The sequence below is a fragment of the Temnothorax longispinosus genome, chromosome 8 (assembly GCF_030848805.1).
Source record: "Temnothorax longispinosus isolate EJ_2023e chromosome 8, Tlon_JGU_v1, whole genome shotgun sequence".
Classification (NCBI taxonomy): Eukaryota; Metazoa; Arthropoda; class Insecta; order Hymenoptera; family Formicidae; genus Temnothorax; species Temnothorax longispinosus.
The window spans coordinates 12,140,916-12,163,731 of record NC_092365.1 but is presented as its reverse complement, the minus strand read 5'-3'; the positions used below and the strand labels follow the sequence as shown (position 1 = coordinate 12,163,731).

The window sequence follows — 22,816 nt, the reverse complement described above, 5'->3', positions numbered from 1 at the left end:
ACCTCGCGACACGACGCGACGACGCGAGCGATCAGCCGATCACACGATGCACACGCGCGAAGTCGCGGTCGTCGCGGAACTCGCCGTGATCTCGCGATCACCGCCTTCGACCGGCCAATCAGACGCGCGGAAAAGCGACAATACTACAGCGCGAGATATTCGACTCGGAACATTCACTTCTCGGTACACATGGCTTTTTTATATAGAAGGAGGAGGAAAGGAATATTTTTTTAAACATATACAAATGAAGAAAGGTTTCTCTTTATTTCTTCTTTTCTTCCTTTCTTCATTTTTTCCTTCTTTTTGTAGCTCTCTCTCTCTCTCTCTCTCTCTCTCTTTTTCTCTCTCTCTCTCTATATATCTCTCTTGCTTGCTCGCACGCTCACTAATAGACATATAAATATTTAGTAAATATTTTCTAGATATTAGACATTCATTGGAAATTTATATAATAAATTTCATAATAAATATCTTATTGAACATTTAATTATTTATTTATTTAATGTTGAAATTGTATAATTTTCTTATAACTCTTTATAACTTCTTAAATAAACTATTGAAAATTTGACACTGAATAATATATTTTTCTTAAACATAAAATACATAACATATAGACTTTTAACTTTTTCGGGACGGATAGTACCAATCCTTTTATTTTGAGAAATAAAGCGAGAAAAACAGACTTTTGCATAATTTATAAACATAAGAAAATTGATTAATCTATTTCCTTATGCACATGTATGTGGACCAATCAATTTTCTTATGCATTATGCATTATGTAAAGGTATGTGCTCCCAATTTTAATGTCCGATTTATTATAAAAATTGATATATAGTGATTTATGAGGTCTCTAATTTTCAATACAAAAAAATTGCTAATATATAATAAAACAATATAAAACAAAAATTAGAAATTTTTCCATTGTTTTCTATATACTGATTTCTCAAAATTTCAAACGTCTATAACTCAAGAACTAATCAAATAAATTTTAAAGAGTTAATATATGAAACAGAGATAAAAAAGACTGAAGAATATAATAAAATTATAAAAAAAAATTGCTAATATAATAAAAAAAGTTTGCAAATTAGAAACTTACATATTGCTTCTCACTATTTTAAAATATACAAATTAGAAATTTATACATTGCTTTATTATTATTTTATTTCACTCATAAAAAGCTTTCTTTATAAAGAAGTCAAACTAATAAATATTAATAATTATGTATTAAATAAAATATAAGCTTCCTCAATAGTTTTATAAGTGAGCAAAATAAAATAATAATGCAATGTATAAATTTCTAATTTGCACATTTTAAAATGGTGAGGAAGCAATATGCAATATGTTTCTAATTTGTACACATTTTTATATTAATAATAATAGCTAATTTTGCTTCCTCATAGAAAAAATATCGTAATATAAATGCTTTTTGTAATAATTAATATATAAATTTAGGTTTTAAGCATCTGAATTTTGTTGTGTCTCTTATATAAAATTCTATCATTAAAAAAAAAAGTTAATCTTTACCATAATAATTAAGTATCTACAATCCCATGCCAGCTAATTCGAAACAAAAAGAAAAATATATATACACATGCATACACACACGCACGCACGCACGCACGCACGCACACACGCACGCACGCACGCGCATATGTGTGTGTGTGTATATATACATGCAAAAATAATCGCATTTAATATTTTTTCTAAACAAAAAAAATTATTACAAACGCATTGTACAAATGTTTTCTTTAATTAATAACACTTTTGAATTACAATCAATACAAATGTATCTGAAATAAGCAAGTTGAGGAAGATCTCAGTTTTTCGATTGCCATAAGAATATTCAGATAAGATGACAGTTGTTTTGTTAGGTGTCAATATATTACATCAGCCGCTATGTGTTTTTGCAAAATTCATAAGACACGTCTGCTTAATTTCGAACAAGTCATTTTCGCCATCATCATAATGTTATTACTCAACATAGCTTTGTAAATCAAAAACTCAATTTTCTTAAGTAAATAAAAAGGAACATATTATAAACATTTTTGAACCAGAATTTCTTGGAGCTGTCGCCTATCATTGTTACAATTAAATAACAACGAAAATCCATTTTCCTTGTACCGCATCGAGTTGAATCTTAGTTATATCGCATTCGTTTTTCGGTTTTTATAATCATCTCCGATAATGCGTATCAAAGTAATCGACCAGATTATCGGATCAAGTAATAAAGTGATAAAATATCAAACAATACATATTTTTCATCAATACGAAACAATCGTAAAAAATATGTTGAATAATTTGCCCATCGGATTAAAACTTTATTAAGCTAAATTAAATCAACTTGATATCGAAACGATATCAGAACATCATACTGCGAATACCAAATTATATATGTTATGTAAGTACTGAGCGACATATCTAGATGAAAAACCTATCCAGAGCGATAATTAACATATAAGCCGCGCGTTATCTAGCCTAATACTGGAACATTAAACGTTAACGAGTGACTAAGGTATATACCATACGATACATCCAAAGCACTGCCACATAAGTTAAAAACTTAGTATAAAAATGAGGCACAATTTCACAATCAGGGAATCCTTCTTATCAAATGCTACTCCTCTATATCCCAATAAATGTATCCGTATATCAAACATGACAATGTAATTACCATCATTAAACTAAATCATGCATGAATATTAATATTGTGCCTTTAAATATGTTTAAAGAGAATAACGATTTCTTAAACAGCTTACTGTATTCTTATGTCGGTAGCTAACAGTCTTAACAATGAGCGTAAACTAATCATATCGCGTTCCATAATCGTGTAGTCCTTGCGTCGGTATGTATTATGTTACGTGCTGGGAATTAATAGCTCTCATCAGATGTAACATAGCAACGTTAGTAGCGATTGGCGATTGACGACAACACAACGTAGTTGTTCAGCCACTGTATCGTTAACCAAAGTTTCTTTAGGCTTATTGCTCTGCTGCATACAAGAAGGACAAGATCGATGTTCTCTTTAGCCTTTATAAATAATTCAGGAACCTGCTGAAAAAATATTTACTAATTAATAAACAATTTATCAAAATTACATTAATATTTCGTACTATTACGGTAATAATTATTAAATACTATAAAACTTACATAAGTTGAAAATACATAATGACTTTTTTAATATTAGAAATTAGATGCGAGCAACTTGTATACGCATTATTCACGAACAATCTTGTTCAATGGACCCGACATGTCGTCAGACATAGATCTCTTCATAATCGGTTTTGTACCTTGCAACAGCTGAGCAAACGATAATGTTTTATTTCCAATTAATTTGACATCAGACGTTTTTTGCACATCCAGATAGAAAATATCATCTGAAAACAAACTCATAATATTAATTACAGTATAATACAATAATAGATAATATAAATAATCAAGTTATAAAATTTTATACATAACTTACTTGACATTTTGACGAATCCTTTTATTTCGACCTCTTGTCCTTTTTCAAAATTGACGTTATCCTCAGGCTTATAATCAGTAATTTGAATTTCCAGTTTATATGTTCCGTTTGTAACAGAACCACTACCAATAGTTTTGAAACTATTTGAACATATATTTAAACTGGTTTTAATATAGCCTCGTACAACTGAAAAATATTTTATACAAATTAATTTTTTTTTAACATATGCACATATACGTATGAACATAAGACACATAAAATATTTCTATATATAAAATACAAATAATTTCAATGTTTTATAGGCAAAAGAAAAAACATTAATAACATATAAATACTTACGAATGCAATAATTTAAATGTTGAAAAACGTCTGATAAATTTACCAATTGTGGTTTTATCGCATTAATCACAGTTTTTAAATCAAAAGTACCCAAATTATTAATGATAGTATTAGAGCGAATTATAAGTTCATAAGGAAGAGTCCCTTGATTAAATTCTGGGACTTTCGTCTTCTTTGCTTTCGCTCCGTCAATATGAACAATCTTTAAAAAAAAGAAAAAAATATATAGATATACATATAAAATACATATATTTATACATACAAAACATATATATAATAAAATTATTACATTGTTCGGTTTGATATGATGCTTTATGCGTTCTATTTCCTGATTCCATACTACCACTTGTATACGGTGACAACTGTTGTTATTTAATATAAATTTTAGTAATTGGTAATTTTGAGCTTTACCTACAAGTTTAGGTCCATCGATTTCATCAATAAAACCAACAATCTCTCTAAAAAATTTCAAAATTTAAAAAAATCTGTATTGTCAAATATTAAATAATTTATATATGTATACATATATACTTGTGTGTGTACGCGCATATGTATGTATTAATGTTAAAAAAGAAAAATTACACAGTGGAATCTTCTAATTGGATTGTTTCCAACATCTCATCTGAAGCAAAAGAAATTGATTCCATTTCATTGTTTTTATTTAAAATAGAAATTTCTTGTTTATTAGAAATCCTGTAAAAAAATTATATCAATATCTTAAAAACTGCAGAAATTAGAACCACAGACATAAAAAATATACACATACGAACACATAGCGCACATGTATACTTAAGGCTCCTGGTCTCTGAGCCGAGAACTCTGCGTTGACGGTAGCGACGTACCGTCGCGGCAGAAATCAGAACTCTCTCCTCTCACTCTCTCCAATGGAGAATTCTGTCTTGTGACATGTTGACAGCCTATTTTGTTGTGCGTGCTATTTCTTTATTATTCGCTCTGTGCTTGTGTTCTAATGTTTTAACGTATTCGTGAAAGTAGTAAAATTAGCCGAAAAGTAAGATTTGCATGCGGAAGGAACGTTTTCACCTCCTTTCGATAGTCGTTGAACGGCTGTTTTTCCCGTATATTTAGGCTTCGTTTTATGGCTGTTTGTTTATTGTCGAGGGAAAAGGGTAGTTTTCGGCCAATTTCAGAAGTGTTCTGAAACGATCTATAGTGATGTTTTATTGAAATGTCTTTTTATTTGAAAATGGCATGCACGACAAAATTGGGTGTTTTCCTCGCCTCGATAGTAAGAATCCAATATGGCCGCGGTGACTACCCAGGAGCCTTAAGGGGATCCTGCAGCCGTATGATTTACCGACATTATCGTTAATCGATGGATCTTTTAATTGGCTTTACAGAATTGCAAGTTTTTGGTCTAGAATTAAAGTCCGCACACAAATCTAGGGTGGAAAACGCGATTTTATATCAAAAGCACCAAAAAATTAAAAATATTACTTATTGGGGCACATACACAGCTGTCACCTGACGACAATATTTGCTTAAAACAAAAATTCTACAGTTTATACGTACATAATGTTTATCATCCACCCTTGGGAAAACATGTAGGAATAATATCGTGTAAGTAGAAGTAAGATTCAATGCGTACAAAAAAAGATCCATCTAATAATTATTTTAGTGATGCAAATACGGATGCAGGATGACAAGAAGAGCAGCAACAGTAGTTGCCGGATCTTGCGTAAGATGGCGAGCAGTCGAAAAAAGGACAGATGTCATTTCGTTAGACAAAGACAGATATAGGGAAAACAAAATTAGAAAGGTTGACATTATCGACATCGAGGAAGTTCGCCAGTCATTGCAGGATCCCCTTAAAGGAGGGTTCACATTATCGAGCCAAACCGCGAGCTGAACTTCGCCGCGAACCGACATTGTCAAGCCGACAAAGTCCGGCTCGATAATGTGGACGTATGATCGGTTCGTGGCGAAGCTCGGCTCGCGGTTTGGCTTAATAATGTGGACCCTTCTTAAGAGAAAGATGAGAGTGGTCATGCGTTTTGACCGTACCCAAATCCTGTCGGTATATGCACGTTTTTGTGATTCTCTTCCGTGCTATGCCCACTATTTTGTAATAATGTCAATGATTTTGAAGTTTTCTTTCGTGTTATGTTCACGATTTTTTGATTCTCTTCCGTTACATTCATGATTTTTTGTTATTATTTCCAAAGAGAATAAAAAAATCGTGGATATAGCACAAAAGAGAACCACAAAAACATGTACATACCAACAGGATTCGGGTACAGCCAAAACGCGGGCACTTTCAACTTTCCTCTGTAAACACATTCACGCACACGCTCAAGGTCCGTCTACAGATCGCAACGCGTCAAACGCATTTGCAGACGCAAACGCAAAGTGATTGTCCTCCGTACGCAGCATACACGTAATCGCAAATCCGCCATATAAGTTTGCGAATGCGTGCATGCTGCGTGCTGAGAACCGTCACTTTGCATTTGGGTCTGTGAATACGTTTGGCGTGTTGTGACATATGTAGACGGACCTTCATGCTCATGCACAAGACCACACACACACGCCCACGTACACATACATACTCACGCAAATACACATGACACGCTCACGCACACGCCAACACTCACACACGACACAAGTCCACGAACACGCTCATGCACACGCTCATATGCACACGCTCATGGTCACGCACATGCCCACGCACATGCACACGTTCAAATAAAGTGAGAAAGTATAGCAAGTTAAAATGTTAATTGATTAAAATTTTTTTATTAATTAATACCTTTCTAAACATCTCTAAGAGTAAAAAAACAATTTATTACTTTATAAATATATGTATTAATATACTCAATAATATGAACTACACAGAGTTTTCTTTATCCAGTAAACGCGCTAATAACTGCGGCTTGCACTACGGCAATTTGATTGTTTATAAAAAAAAGTAAATCACGTGAAGCCAAGACTAATTTTTTATTCAATAATTTATCGCTTTCATAAGATATATCAAATTAAAAAAGTAGCACTTACCCAGCTGAATTTATAACATCAGATGTAACAGAAGTTGTATCTTTTTTTTTTAAAGGTCCCTTCATTTTATTTTTTCCCTCTTTGCGGGAATTATCACCCTGTGTTGACTGCGACATTTTCTTTCTTAATAATTTCTTCTTTATACGACTCGCTTCTTCACACAATACACATTCAATAGTTCTCGTTGTTATGTACAAACTATCATTTGTTCTTACGTTGATAAGGAAAAGGAAACGCTGTAACATAAGAAAGTCATTTCTTTATAATACAAAGGGTGATAAAAAAATATCAATCGCAAAATAATGACATATAACATAAAAGTGTGCAAATAGAAACTTGCACATTGCTTCCTCATAGTTTTAAAGTGTTCAAATTAGAAATTTGAACACAACTTTCTCATAGTTTTAAAGTGTAAATGTAGAATGCTAATTATAAATTTGCATATTAAAAAATTAACATTTAATTTTGTTCAGAAAGGTTCCTCTATGATGAAGCAATTATTTGTATATATTTATTATATGAACAAAATAAATTATTTTTTAAATTACAATTTAAAGAAACTGGCCCAAGTAGTTCATGTAAGATTTACGAGTGCTTCCATATGAATATATATATATATATATATGTGTGTGTGTGTGTGTGTGTGTGTGTGTGTGTGTGTGTGTGTGTGTGTGTGTGCGTGCGTGTGAATTATCAGGTTATATAATCGGACAATCACCCGCATGATGGCCTTTCTTTGGCCTATTGATTCCAGCCGCTATTATTTTGCGAACTTTCTCGCCCCATTCTGAGCTATTCTGCTATTGCTTCAGCATTGAACTTAAGGCTAGATTCAAGGAGCGGACTATTAATGCTTTTTGCTTATTCTATTGTTGTTTTACACCAGATGAGCGATAAAGATAGAATGATGCAATAACGCTAATAGTGCGCTCCCCGAACGCAGCCTAAATAAAGTAAAATGATTGTAATACACAAATATCGAGTACCGTGTGACACGAGCATCATACGTACATGTGTAACTGTCGTGCGTGTGTAATTAATCTGAAACAATCTTACAGCAGATCAAAATTTTCAGGACACGATATTGTCTCCGTTCGAGGATATTTACCCTAAAAGTATAGTAACTTATTCATATCCTGATATTCAAATTTCATAACGCGACACAATGCAAAGAGTTGTTCTATACTTGAAAAAATTTAGTTTGATATCTCTTAAATACACACCTTATTTGTAAATTTAACTCCTGACGCGCATCAACGCTTTTGGCTTCATTTTCATTGAGCTTTATCAGATTAGCCAAAGCAGATTTTATATCTTTCTCCGTAATAGCAAAGAATCGTACTTTGCCATATATCCTATTAAAAAGAAAGCTGTTTAATAAAAATATATTTAAACCGTAATCAGCGATCGTAAAACAACAAAAAGAATCAATAGCTTTAATATCTACAAATATGATGTGTACAAGCAACTTACATTTATATGTAATTTTCTGTGCATTCCTTGCTGCACTGCATTTATAACTTCAAAGCAAATATTTTCACCTTCCTTGTCGCAATCTAAGTAATACTAAATAATCACAATGCGCTCCTTCTTTACAAAAAGTATGGTATTTTCAGTTTCGGTACCGCTTCTTTCTTCTCAGTTGAACAGGAGAACAAATCAGCCTGAGATATACATTTAAAAAAATTCAGTTATTCTGTACATAATAAAAAACAAAACTCCAATATATCTAATCTTACCAGATCTACTTTGTCTCAGTTGTATTTTCCAATAAAGTCTACTGTCATAACGTGTTCACATACAGAGGTCATTTTAAAATTTACAGTCTCGGATCTAAATTGACCTACCCATTCGTGGACGGAACAAAAGCCATTCAGTCCTAAAGATATTCGTAGAAAAAAATTATTATTATAGAAATGAGGAAGAAGGAAAGAGGAAGCTGAAGAAGGAAACAATTCAAGTTATCAACATACGTTTTTTGATATTACATCGTCCATTACTCAATATATTGGCCAGGGATGCTGCCAAAGAAGGTTTTTCAGTTACTATCAAAGCGGTTTTCATTTTGACGCGATATTTCCTTCATATGACATTACAATTGATTTATTCTTCTGTCATGTGGCACCGATTCCTAATACTTTGACGAGCTCGACACGGCCAAGATTAAAGGCTTGGGCACATTCATCTCCGAATCGTGAGAGGCAAGAGGACTCACGCATATCAAACATTCCGAATCGTGAGGAGCTAAGAAAATAATGAATATGCAATAAGCAGTATATATGAAATAGAGATAAAAAAGACTGAAGAATATAATAAAATTAGAAAAAATTGCCAATATAATAAAGAAGTTGGCAAATTATAAATTTACATATTGCTTTCTCACAATTTTGAAGTGTACAATTTAAAAATTTGCACATTGCTTCATCATTTTATTTTACTCATAAAGCTTCCTTTATAAAGAAGTCAAATTAATAAATATTAATAATTATGTATCAAATAAAATATAAGCTTCCTCAATAGAAGAGCTTTATAAGTGAGTGAAATAAAATGATGATGCAATGTATAAATTTCTAATTTAAACATTTTAAAATAGTGAGAAAGCAATATGCAAATTTCTAATTTGTACACTTTTTTATATTAATAATAATAGCTAATTGTTTACCGAATATTAAACATGGATAAATGATGTATTATGCGCATCATACGTGAAACAGAACACACTTATGGACATGTAACTATCATATGTACACTGTTTCATAAATTAATATAAAATATGTATTTAATATAAACATTAAATTGTGAAATGCTCAATATTCTTGAAACGATAATAATTTTTATTATTACCTCTCCATATATCTTAAATGTACATGAATTTTCTTCGAACTCTATATTTGTAATATCATCAACTTTCTACGCTTGTTGAATATTTGTATTATAAGCACCAATAGCTAGTCCCATTTAATCTCGAACATTTAATTCATCGATATATCTAAAATAAGGAAAATTTTACATTGCACATCTCTTTACACAATCTTGTTCAAAATAAAGTTTCTCTCTCTCTCTCTCTCTCTCTCTCTCTCTCTCTCTATATATATATATATATATATATATATATATACCCCATAATACATATATATATATATATATATATATATATATATATATATATATATGTATTATGGGGTGAGAGAGAGAGAGAGAGAGAGAGAGAGAAACTTTATCTTGAACAAGATTGTGTAAAGAGATGTGCAATGTAAAATTTTCCTTATTTTAGATATATCGATGAAAAAAAGTGACTTACACCACTATGGTTTTAACTCCATATATATATATATATATATATATATATATATATATATATATATATATAAGTCACTTTATAAGTCACATATATTTTTAACATAAATATAAATAGAGTTATAATTGATACATATATGGAGGGTTAAAGCCATAGTGGTATAAGTCACTTTTTTTAACCTATCGAGTTAAGTTTATAGATGCAGTCTACACATGCAGATATGTTGAAAGAAGAAAAAAAAATTGACTTACACCACTATGGCTTTAACCCTCCATATATGTATCAATTATAACTGTATTTATATTTATGTTAAAAATATATTTCGCATAATTTATCTCAAAAAGTATTACCTTTCCACGTATTTATTACTGTGTAAATCACATTCTTTCAACAACTTTATGAATTCCTCATCGAAACGTTCCACCAATGTCAACACACAATCCTCTATTTTATACAGCGTCGTTTCAAACTTTTGCATTTCTTCCGTTATTGTTTCGCTATTACCATAATACGCTCCAATATTCTGCAACAAAAATATTTATCTATTTCATACTCGCTTCTTTTAAATTTTCTATTTTAGACGGCTTATAAATTTACATTACACATATCTTGGTAATACAATACAATCCAAAATTGCGACAGAAGTACATCTGTGATTGAACGAGTATTTATTGTACTCTTGCAGCAGTCTACTGTAAGAAGCTAAATAGTATAAAATTTCATAATAGCTTCTTACAGCAGATTGCTACAAGAGTACAGTAAGTACTCATTCAATCACAGATATTATGTACTCCTGTCGCAATTTGGAGCCGTTTTCTTACGCACTTCTTCGAGACATATCTGAGCTATCAGAACACACACACACACGCACGCATGCAAAGACACACACCAGCATACACACCACACACACACACACACACACACGCGCGCGCACAGATGTATGTACGCGCACGCCCACGCACACACATACACACAAACACACGCACTATTTGTCACATAAACTACGTTTACGCGAGCGTTACTTCTGTAACTTATATATGATAAATAACCTCTACGTAAGTAGGGGTTCTGTAGTGTAACTGATGACATTAATTCATCCCACGTAAACGAGTTAATTATCGCAAATTATTACAGAAATAACGCTCGCAACGCAACCGAAATTCGGAATTAATCGATTGCATTTACTGATGAAAGATCACGTCAATATCCCGCGATATATTAACCTCGCGACACGACGCGACGACGCGAGCGATCAGCCGATCACACGATGCACACGCGCGAAGTCGCGGTCGTCGCGGAACTCGCCGTGATCTCGCGATCACCGCCTTCGACCGGCCAATCAGACGCGCGGAAAAGCGACAATACTACAGCGCGAGATATTCGACTCGGACCCTCGGAACACTCACTTTTCGGTACACATGGCTTTTTTATATAGAAAGGAGGAGGAAAGGAATATTTTTTTAAACATATACAAATGAAGAAAGGTTTCTCTTTATTTCTTCTCTTCTTCCTTTCTTCATTTTTTCCTTCTTTTTGTAGCTCTCTCTCTCTCTCTCTCTCTCTCTCTCTCTCTCTTTCTCTCGCTTGCTCGCACGCTCACTAATGGACATATAAATGTTTAGTAAAGGCCATTGTACGTAACAAAGTTTTAGTCGTAATCGTAAGGCCATAAGAAAATAGACCAATCACACTCGATTATTTTTCGAACGCGAGGAGAATAATCGACTGTGATTGGTTTATTTTCTTACGGCCTTACGATTATGGCTAAATCTTTGTTACGTGCAATGCCTTTAATATCTTCTAGATATTAGACATTCATTGGAAATTTATATAATAAATTCCATAATAAATATCCTATTGAACATTTAATTATTTATTTATTTAATGTTGAAATTGTATAATTTTCTTATAACTCTATAACTTCTTAAATAAACTATTGAAAATTTGACACTGAATAATATATTTTTCTTAAACATAAAATACAAAACATATAGACTTTTAACTTTTTCGGGACGGATAGTACATATATGTACAAATCTTTTTATTTTGAGAAATAAAGCGAGAAACACAGACTTTTGCATAATTTATAAACATAAGAAAATTGATTAGTATATTTCCTTATGCACATGTATGTGGACCAATCAATTTTCTTATGCTTATGCATTATGTAAAAGTATGTGCTCCCAACTTTAATATCCGATTTATTGTAAGTACTGAGCGACATATCTAGATGAAAAACCTATCCAGAGCGATAATTAACATATGAGCTGCGCGTTAAGGCCATTGCACGTAATAAAGTTTTAGTCATAATCGTAAGACCGTAAAAAAATAGACCAATCACAGTCAAATATTCTCCTTGAGCTCGAAGAATAATCGAGTGTGATTGGTCTATTTTCTTATGGCCTTACGATTATGACTAAAACTTTGTTACGTGCAATGGCCTTTATCTAGTTTAATATTGGAACATTAAACGTTAACGAGTGACCAAGCAAGGTGTATACCATACGATACATCCAAAGCACTGCCACATAAGTTAGGAACTTGGTATAAAAATGAGGCACAATTTCACAATCAGGGAATCCTTCTTATCAAATGCTACTCCTCTATATCCCAATGAATGTATCCGTATATCAAACATGATAATGTAATTACCATCATTAAACTAAATCATGCATGAATATTAATATTGTGTTTTTAAATATGTTTAAAGAGAATAACAATTTCTTAAACAACTACTGTATTCTTATGTCGGTAGCAAACAGTCTTAACAACAAGCGTAGACTAATCATATCGCATTCCATAATCGTGTAGTCCTTGCATCGATATGTATTTATGTTACGTGCTGGGAATTAATAGCTCTCATCAGATGTAACGTAGCAACGTTAGTAGAAATTGGCGATTGACGACAACGCAACGTAGTTAATTGCTCAGCCACTATACCGTTAACCAAAGTTTCTTTAAAGCTTATTGCTTTGCTGCATACAAGGAGGACGAGACTTGTTCTTTTTAGCCTTTATAGATAATTCAGGAACCTGCTGAAAAAATATTTAATAATTAATAGACAATTTATCAAAATTACATTAATAATATGTACTATAATGGTAATAATTATTAAATACTATAAAACTTTACATAAGTTGAAAATACATATTGACTTTTTTAATATTAAAAATTAGATGCGATAATATAAATACTTACGAATGCAATAATTTAAATATTTAAAAACGTCTGATAAATTTACCAGTTATAATTTTATCGCATTAATAATTAAAAGTACCCAAATTATTAATGATAGTATTAGAGCGAATTATAAGTTCATAAGGAAGAGTCCCTTGATTAAATTCTAGGACTTTCGTCTTCTTTGCTTTTGCTCCGTCAATATAAACAATCTTTACAAAAAAGAAAAATATATATAAATATACATATAATACATATATATTTATACATTTATACATACGAAACAAATATTATATAATAAAATTATTACATTGTTCGGTTTGATATAATGTTTTATGCGTTCTATTTCCTTATCCCATACTACCACTTGTATACGGTGACGACTGTTGTTGTTTAATATAAATTTTAGCAATTGGTATTTTTGAGTTTTACCTACAAGTTTGGGTCCATCGATTTCATCAATAAAACCAACAATCTCTCTAAAAAATTTCAAAATTTAAAAAAATCTGTATTTTCAAATATTAAACAATTTATATATGTATTATATACTCGTACGCGCATATGTAGATGTATTAATGTTAAAAAAGAAAAATTACCCGGTGGAATCTTCTAATTGGATTGTTTCCAACATCTCATCTGAAGCAAAAGAAATTGACTGCGACATTTCCTTTCTGAATAATTTCTTCTTTATACGACTCACTTCTTCACACAATACACATCCAATAGTTCTCGTTGTTATGTACAAACTATCACTCGTTCTTACGTTGATAAGGAAAAATAAACACTGTAACATAAGAAAGTCATTTCTTTATAATACAAAGGGTGATAAAAAAATATCAAGCCATGTACATGTATTAACTAATAGAAAAATAAATAAATAACGAAATATAAGTTTATTGATTTTGTTATCTACATATATTAAGGTAGTCCTTTCATGAGAATAAGTATTAGATAGGTACCTAAATTTGATATATGTTAAATATACAGTAATAAGGAGCATGTGTACGAAAAATCAGGTGAGGTTAGCACAACTTTACGGGCTTTATGCCCTGTGTCCACGATGCAAGAACTTGGTCCAAGTTTCGGTTTAAGCCAATCAACTTGCAGCTCTTACAGAAAAGCAGCAGTTTCATTGGCTTAAACCAAAACTTGGACCAAGTTCTTGCATCGTGGACACCGGGCTTTAGTCATTCTAAATGTGCGTTCGCGGAGCGTACTATTGTCATTCTATCCTTGTTTACATCTAATAAACGAGAAAGATAGAATGATGCAAATCGCCTCGGCCGAGGTTTTCAACGAATAATACATGTACTTAGCGATTAGATGAATACATTATTAATGTCTTAAAATATTCCCTGAAGTTTCCGGATTTCATACGTACCTTGAAAATATGGGCTTAGCACAAGTTTTGCTGTGATATATAAGGTTAAATAAGTAATGGATCCAAGTACACACCGAGTACACTCCCATCTCCTTCTATCTCAGCAAGTTAGAAGGAGAAGGGATGCGCACCCGAGTGACGCTTCCGAACGCAGTCCGTCTGTCATGCTTGACATTAAATCGAGTCCAACCGCACTACTATTGTGATATTTTTTAATTAGTAAATAATTTAATACGATTAAATTGTGCGTGTAAAATCATATTCTATATTATTATAATTATTGGAATGTTGCAATGTTTGTTTTCAATTACCTCATGACGGACTGTTACTTAAGTAGGTGCGTAAGTGAAAAGACTACCATTTGTTTCTGTTTCAATTTAATCGCATTTTATTGAATCCAAATTAATGACAATATCGAAAACATATAATTGCGATAAGTATTGAAAGCATAAAAATCAAGTTTAAATTACATTAATATGAAAAATAACTCGTTCATTGAAAAGGTAGATGCTAAAGATTTTGACTTTTGACACTGTAATATGCACAGGATGATCTACAGAACAATTGGAAATTTTTAATACGCTATAGAACTAATAAAATTAAATAAAACATTTATAGATAGCATGGGTTTATAAGGATTCTTATTTTCCATTTCCTTTTGTTCTAGAATCAACCTGTAGACTTGAGATATTTATAACTAAACTACGCGTTAAGTGTAATTAATAATAGTCTTAATCCTACATCTAAATTCAAATCACAAATTATTCTCAATTTGTATTAATATTCATTTGTATATAAATTCTTACATATATAAAAATTTAAAGTTATATTATATTCGTGGAAAAAAAGAAAGCACGTTCACTAATTAAATAAGAAAAATATAGAAATCCTCCTTATTATTATTTTCAATGGTTAACCATTGAAAATAATAATAAAAATTTCTATATAGTCGAAGAAGAATACAATCTTTACGATTACAGCCGGACCAAGAGTATGAACATTGAATATCAATTGTAACTCGTGCAAGAACTCTATTTGCTCGCGTCTGTCCGTGCGTTTTTTACCACAAACTGCAATTATCTCAGAAAGTTTCTTCAACACCACACCAATATTAATTTCTACGTCCTTGGCGAACATCTTCGGTTTCTCGGAGAGAATCAAAGTAATCGACCAGATTATCGAATCAATTAAGTAATAAAGTGATAAAATATCAAACAATGCATATTTTTCCTCAATACGGAGGTTTGGCCCGGCTGTAATCGTAAAGATTGTATTCTTCTTCGAATATATAAAAATCCTCCTTATTACAATCGTAAAAAATTTGTTGAATAATTTGCCCATCAGATTAAAACTCTATTAAGCTAAATTAAATAAACTTGATATCAAAACGATATCAGAACATCACACTGCAAATACCAAATTATATATATTATGTAAGTACTGAGCAACATATTTAGATGAAAAACCTATCCAGAGCGCTAATTAACATATGAGCCGCGCGTTATCCAGTCTAATATTGGAACATTAAACGTAAACGAGTGACTAAGGTATATACCATACGATACATCCAAAGCACTGCCACATAAGTTAGAAACTTAGTATAAAAATAAGGCACAATTTCACAATCAGAGAATCCTTCTTATCAAATGCTACTCCTCGATATCCCAATAAATGTATCCATATATCAAACATGTATCATAGACAATGTAATTACCATCATTAAACTAAATCATGCATAAATATTAATATTGTGCCTTTAAATATGTTTAAAGAGAATAACGATTTCTTAAACAGCCTACTGTATTCTTATGTCGGTAGCAAACAGTCTTAACAATGAGCGTAAACTAATCATATCGCGTTCCATAATCGCGTAGTCCTTGTGTCGGTATGTATTATGTTACGTGTTGGGAATTAATAGCTCTCATCAGATGTAACGTAGCAACGTTAGTAGCGATTGGCGATTGACGACAACGCAACGTAGTTGCTCAACCACTGTATCGTTAACCAAAGTTTCTTTAGGCTTATTGCTCTGCTGCATACAAAAAGGACGAGACCGATGTTCTCTTTGGCCTTTATAAATAATATAATTCAGGAACCTGCTGAAAAAATATTTACTAATTAATAAACAATTTATCAAAATTACATTAATATTATGTACTATTACGGTAATAATTATTAAATACTATAAAACTTACATAAGTTGAAAATACATATTACTTTTTTAATATTAGAAATTAGATGCGAGCAACATTATTCACGAACAATCTTGTTCAATGGACCTGACATGTCGTCAGACATAGATCTCTTCATAATCGGTTTTGTACCTTGCAACAGCTGAGCAAACGATAATGTTTCATTTCCAATTAATTTGATATCAGACGTTCTTTGCACATCTAGATAGAAAATATCATCTGAAAACAAACTCATAATATTAATTACAGTATAATACAATAATAATATAAAAAATCAAGTTATAAAATTTTCTACATAACTTACTTGACATTTTGACGAATCCTTTTATTTCGACTTCTTGTCCTTTTTCAAAATCGACGTTATCCTCAGGTTTGTAATCGGTAATTTGAATTTCCAGTTTATATGTTCCGTCTGTAACAGAACCACTACCAATAGTTTTGAAACTATTTGAACATATATTTAAACTGGTTTTAATATATCCTCGTACAACTGAAAAACATTTTATACAAATTAATTTTTTTTTAACATATGCACATATACGTATGAACATAAGACACATAAAATATTTCTATATATAAACATGTAGATAATTTTACATGTTTTATAGGCAAAAGAAAAAACAAAAATATAAATATAAATACTTACGAATGCAATAATTTAAATGTTGAAAAACGTCTGATAAATTTACCAGTTGTGGTTTTATCGCATTAATCACAGTTTTTAAATCGAAAGTACCCAAATTATTAATGATAGTATTAGAGCGAATTATAAGTTCATAAGGAAGAGTCCCTTGATTAAATTCTGGGACTTTCGTCTTCTTTGCTTTTGCTCCGTCAATATGAACAATCTTTAAAAAAAAGAAAAATATATATAGATATACATATAATATACATATATTTATACATACAAAACAATTATTATATAATAAAATTATTACATTGTTTGGTTTGATATGATGTTTTATGCGTTCTATTTCCTTATTCCATACTACCACTTGTATACGGTGACAACTGTTGTTATTTAATATAAATTTTAGTAATTGGTAATTTTGAGCTTTACCTACAAGTTTAGGTCCATCGATTTCATCAATAAAACCAACAATCTCTCTAAAAAATTTCAAAATTTAAAAAAATCTGTATTATCAAATATTAAACAATTTATATATATATATATATATATATATATATATATATATATACTTGTACGCGCATATGTATGTATTAATGTTAAAGAAGAACAATTACACAGTGGAATCTTCTAATTGGATTGTTTCCAACATCTCATCTGAAGCAAAAGAAATTGATTCCATTTCATTGTTTCTATTTAAAATAGAAATTTCTTGTTTATTAGAAGACCTGTAAAAAAATTATATCAATATCTTAAAAATTGCAGAAATTAGAACCACAGACATAAAAAATATACACATGCGAACACATAGCGCACATGCATACTTAAAGGAGGGTTCACATTATCGAGCCAAACCGCGAGCCGAACTTCGCCACGAACCGACATTGTCAAGTCGACAAAGTCCGGCTCGATAATGTGGACGTATGATCGGTTCGTGGCGAAGTTCGGCTCGCGGTTTGGCTCAATAATGTGGACCCTCCTTAAGGTGATCCTAAAGTCGTGATCCTAACCGGTTTTTTTCAGTTTTTTTCTTAGCACTAATCTTTTAATTGGCTTTATAGAAATGCAAAATTCTTGTCTAGAATTAAATTACGCATCAAAATCTAGGTCATGGTGATCGAATTTATATCAAAAACGAAAAAAAATTAATATTTTTTGTTATACGTGACGACCACCACATATAAATTCGACCACCATGACCTAGATTTTGATGCGTACTTTAATTCTAGACAAGAATTTTGCATTTCTATAAAGTCAATTAAAAGATTAGTGCTAAGAAAAAAACTGAAAAAAACCGGCTAGGATCACGGCTTTAGGATCACCTTAAGAGAAAGATGAAAGTGGTCATGCGTTTTGACCGTACCTAAATCCTGTCAGTATATGCACGTTTTTGTGATTCTCTTCCGTGCTATGCCCACTATTTTGTAATAATGTCAATGATTTTGAGGTTTTCTTTCGTGTTATGTTCACGATTTTTTGATTCTCTTCCGTTAGATTAATGATTTTTTGATATTATTTCCAAAGAGAATAAAAAAATCGTGGATATAGCACGGAAGAGAACTACAAAAACATGTACATACCAACAGGATTCGAGTACAGCCAAAACGCGGGCACTTTCAACTTTCCTCTGTAAACACGCTCACGCAAACGCTCAAGATCCGTCTACAGATCGCAACGCGTCAAACGCATTTGCAGACGCAAACGCAAAGTGATTGTTCTCCGTACGCAGCATACACGTAATCGCAAATCCGCCATATAAGTTTGCGAATGCGTGCATGCTGCGTGCTGAGAACCGTCACTTTGCATTTGGGTCTGTGAATACGTTTGGCGTGTTGCAACATATGTAGACGGGCCTTCATGCTCATGCACAAGACCACGCACACACGCCCACGTACACATACATACTCACGCAAATACACACGACACGCTCACGCACACGCCAACACTCACACACGACACAAGTCCACGAACACGCTCATGCACACGCTCATATGCACACGCTCATGCTCACGCACATGCCCACGCACATGCACACGTTCAAATAAAGTGAGAAAATATAGCAAGTTAAAATGTTAATTGATTAAAAATTTTTTATTAATTAATACCTTTCTAAACATCTCTAAGAGTTAAAAAACAATTTATTACTTTATAAATATATATATTAATATATTCAATAATATGAACTACACAGAGTTTTCTTTATCCAGTAAACGCGCTAATAACTGCGGCTTGCACTACGGCAATTTGATTGTTTATAAAAAAAAGTAAATCACGTAAAGCCAAGACTAATTTTTTATTCAATAATTTATGGCTTTCATAAGATATATCAAATTAAGAAAGTAGCACTCACCCAGCTGAATTTATAACATCAGATGTAACAGAAGTTGTATCTTTTTTTTTTAAAGGTCCCTTCATTTTATTTTTTCCCTCTTTGCGGGAATTATCACCCTGTGTTGACTGCGACATTTTCTTTCTTAATAATTTCTTCTTTATACGACTCGCTTCTTCACACAATACACATTCAATAGTTCTCGTTGTTATGTACAAACTATCATTTGTTCTTACGTTGATAAGGAAAAGGAAACGCTGTAACATAAGAAAGTCATTTCTTTATAATACAAAGGGTGATAAAAAAATATCAATCGCAAAATAATGACATATAACATAAAAGTGTGCAAGTAGAAACTTGCACATTGCTTCCTCATAGTTTTAAAGTGTTCAAATTAGAAATTTGAACATTACTTTCTCATAGTTTTAAAGCGTAAATGTAGAATGCTAATTATAAATTTGCATATTAAGAAATTAACATTTAATTTTGTTCAGAAAGGTTCCTCTATGATGAAGCAATTATTTGTATATATTTATTATATGAATAAAATAAATTATTTTTTAAATTACAATTTAAAGAAACTGGCCCAAGTAGTTCATGTAAGATTTACGAGTGCTTCCATATGAATATATATATATATATATATATATATATGTGTGTGTGTGTGGGTGTGTGTGTGTGGGTGTGTGTGCGCGCGCGCGCGCGTGCGTGTGTGTGTGTGTGTGAATTATTGGGTTATATAATCGGACAATCACCCGCATGATGGCCTTTCTTTGGCCTATTGATTCCAGCCGCTATTATTTTGCGAACTTTCTCGCCCCATTCTGAGCTATTCTGCTATTGCTTCAGCATTGAACTTAAGGCTAGATTCAAGGAGCGGACTATCAATGCTTTTTGCTTATTCTATTCTTGTTTTACACCAGATGAGCGATAAAGATAGAATGATGCAATAACGCTAATAGTGCGCTCCCCGAACGCAGCCTAAATAACGTAAAATGATTGTAATACACAAATATCAAGTACCGTGTGACACGAGCATCATACGTACATGTGTAACTGTCGTGCGTGTGTAATTAATCTGAAACAATCTTACAGCAGATAAAAATTTTCAAGACACAATGTTGTCTTTGTTCGAGGATATTTACCCTAAAAGTATAGTAACTTATTCATATTCTGATATTCAAATTTCATAACGCGACACAATGCAAAGAGTTGTTCTATACTTGAAAAAATTTAGTTTGATATCTCTTAAATACACACCTTATTTGTAAATCTAACTCCTGACGCGCATCAACGCTTTTGGCTTCATGTTCATTGAGCTTTATCAGATTAGCCAAAGCAGATTTTATATCTTTCTCCGTAATAGCAAAGAATCGTACTTTGCCATATATCCTATTAAAAAGAAAGCTGTTTAATAAAAATATATTTAAACCGTAATCAGCGATCGTAAAACAACAAAAAGAATCAATAGCTTCAATATCTACAAATATGATGTGTACAAGCAACTTGCATTTATATGTAATTTTCTGTGCATTCCTTGCTGCACTGCATTTATAACTTCAAAGCAAATATTTTCACCTTCCTTGTCGCAATCTAACCATAATACTAAATAATCACAATGCGGTCCTTCTTTGGCCAAAAAGTATGGTATTTTCAGTTTCGGTACCGATTCTTTCTTCTCAGTTGAACAGGAGAACAATTCAGCCTGAGATATACATTTTAAAAAATTCAGTTATTCTGTACATAATAAAAAACAAAACTGCAATATATCTAATCTTACCAGATCTACTTTGTCTCAGTTGTTGTATTTTCCAATAAAGTCTACTGTCATAACGTGTTCACATACAGAGGTCATTTTAAAATTTACAGTCTCGGATCTAAAATGACCTACCCATTCGTGGACGGAACAAAAGCCATTCAGTCCTAAAGATATTCGTAGAAAAAGTTTATTATTATAGAAATGAGGAAGAAGGAAAGAGAAAGCTGAAGAAGGAAGCAATTCAAGTTATCAACATACGTTTTTTGATATTACATCGTCCATTACTCAATATATTGGCCAGGGATGCTGCCACAGAAGGTTTTTCAGTTACCATCAAAGCGGTTTTCATTTTGACGCGATATTTCCTTCATATGACATTACAATTGATTTATTCTTCTGTCATGTGGCACCGATTCCCAATACTTTGACGAGCTCGACACGGCCAAGATTAAAGGCTTGGGCACATTCATCTCCGAATCGTGAGAGGCAAGAGGACTCACGCAAATCAAACATTCCGAATCGTGAGGAGCTAAGAAAATAATGAATATGCAATAAGCAGTATATATGAAATAGAGATAAAAAAGACTGAAGAATATAATAAAATTAGAAAAAATTGCCAATATAATAAAAAAGTTTGCAAATTATAAATTTACATATTGCTTTCTCACAATTTTAAAGTGTACAAATTAAAAATTTGCACATTGCTTCATCATTTTATTTTACTCATAAAGCTTCCTTTATGAAGAAGTCAAATTAATAAATATTAATAATTATGTATCAAATAAAATATAAGCTTCCTCAATAGAAGAGCTTTATAAGTGAGTGAAATAAAATGATGATGCAATGTATAAATTTCTAATTTAAACATTTTAAAATGGTGAGAAAGCAATATGCAAATTTCTAATTTGTACACTTTTTTATATTAATAATAATAGCTAATTGTTTACCGAATATTAAACATGGATAAGTGATGTATTATGCGCATCATACGTGAAACAGAACACACTTATGGACATTTAACTATCATATGTACTCTGTTTCATAAATTAATATAAAATATGTATTTAATATAAACATTAAATTGTGAAATGCTCAATATTCTTGAAACAATAATAATTTTTATTATTACCTCTCCATATATCTTAAATGTACATGAATTTTCTTCGAACTCTATATTTGTAATATCATCAACTTTCTACGCTTGTTGAATATTTGTATTATAAGCACCAATAGCTAGT

General features: G+C 31.6%; 2 protein-coding genes and 1 long non-coding RNA gene across 7 annotated transcripts; all 3 read right to left on the bottom strand.

Moving 5' to 3' along the window:
* Window positions 1-1,414: 1,414 nt before the first annotated feature.
* On the bottom strand, window positions 1,415-7,676 carry LOC139817704 (uncharacterized). 2 transcript variants are annotated; one of them, XM_071785972.1, is made up of 8 exons: window positions 7,533-7,676; window positions 6,815-7,050; window positions 4,385-4,495; window positions 4,092-4,260; window positions 3,803-4,004; window positions 3,464-3,649; window positions 3,148-3,374; window positions 1,415-3,048 (listed from the first exon to the last, which is right to left on the bottom strand). In XM_071785972.1, exons 1-7 carry the CDS (start codon window positions 7,536-7,538, stop codon window positions 3,214-3,216), a joined length of 1,071 nt encoding a protein of 356 aa, XP_071642073.1. In that variant the 5' UTR covers window positions 7,539-7,676; the 3' UTR covers window positions 1,415-3,048; window positions 3,148-3,213. The 2 variants fall into 2 exon arrangements, with proteins under 2 accessions (XP_071642073.1, XP_071642071.1); XM_071785970.1 differs by having other exon boundaries at window positions 1,417-3,051.
* A 5,640-nt stretch (window positions 7,677-13,316) lies between these two features.
* Window positions 13,317-14,808, bottom strand: LOC139818442 (uncharacterized). Its single transcript, XR_011733431.1, has 4 exons — window positions 14,671-14,808; window positions 13,886-14,073; window positions 13,600-13,768; window positions 13,317-13,501 (listed from the first exon to the last, which is right to left on the bottom strand). It is a non-coding gene; the product is annotated as an uncharacterized lncRNA (long non-coding RNA).
* Window positions 14,809-15,240: 432 nt separating this feature from the next.
* Window positions 15,241-22,816, bottom strand: LOC139817757 (uncharacterized). 4 transcript variants are annotated; one of them, XM_071786046.1, is made up of 14 exons: window positions 22,708-22,816; window positions 21,837-22,107; window positions 21,600-21,742; window positions 21,330-21,524; window positions 21,080-21,211; window positions 20,868-20,965; window positions 20,575-20,800; window positions 19,841-20,076; window positions 18,108-18,218; window positions 17,801-17,969; window positions 17,509-17,710; window positions 17,167-17,352; window positions 16,866-17,081; window positions 15,241-16,769 (listed from the first exon to the last, which is right to left on the bottom strand). In XM_071786046.1, exons 7-13 carry the CDS (start codon window positions 20,578-20,580, stop codon window positions 16,921-16,923), a joined length of 1,071 nt encoding a protein of 356 aa, XP_071642147.1. In that variant the 5' UTR covers window positions 20,581-20,800; window positions 20,868-20,965; window positions 21,080-21,211; window positions 21,330-21,524; window positions 21,600-21,742; window positions 21,837-22,107; window positions 22,708-22,816; the 3' UTR covers window positions 15,241-16,769; window positions 16,866-16,920. The 4 variants fall into 4 exon arrangements, with proteins under 4 accessions (XP_071642147.1, XP_071642148.1, XP_071642151.1 ...); XM_071786047.1 differs by having other exon boundaries at window positions 15,241-16,766; XM_071786050.1 differs by lacking the exon at window positions 20,575-20,800.

What these genes read in the sequence shown, in the direction of transcription:
- LOC139817704 (XM_071785972.1), bottom strand. An exon ending in GATGTTATAAATTCAGCTGG is followed by an intron (nt 4,496 to 6,814) that starts GTAAGTGCTACT and finishes ATTTTTTTACAG; the next exon opens with GATTTCTAATAAACAAGAAA. An exon ending in AGGATTCGTCAAAATGTCAA is followed by an intron (nt 3,375 to 3,463) that starts GTAAGTTATGTA and finishes GTTTGTTTTCAG; the next exon opens with ATGATATTTTCTATCTGGAT.
- LOC139817757 (XM_071786046.1), bottom strand. An exon ending in CAATTAGAAGATTCCACTGT is followed by an intron (nt 17,970 to 18,107) that starts GTAATTGTTCTT and finishes GAAATTTTTTAG; the next exon opens with AGAGATTGTTGGTTTTATTG. An exon ending in ATCATATCAAACCAAACAAT is followed by an intron (nt 17,711 to 17,800) that starts GTAATAATTTTA and finishes TTTTTTTTAAAG; the next exon opens with ATTGTTCATATTGACGGAGC.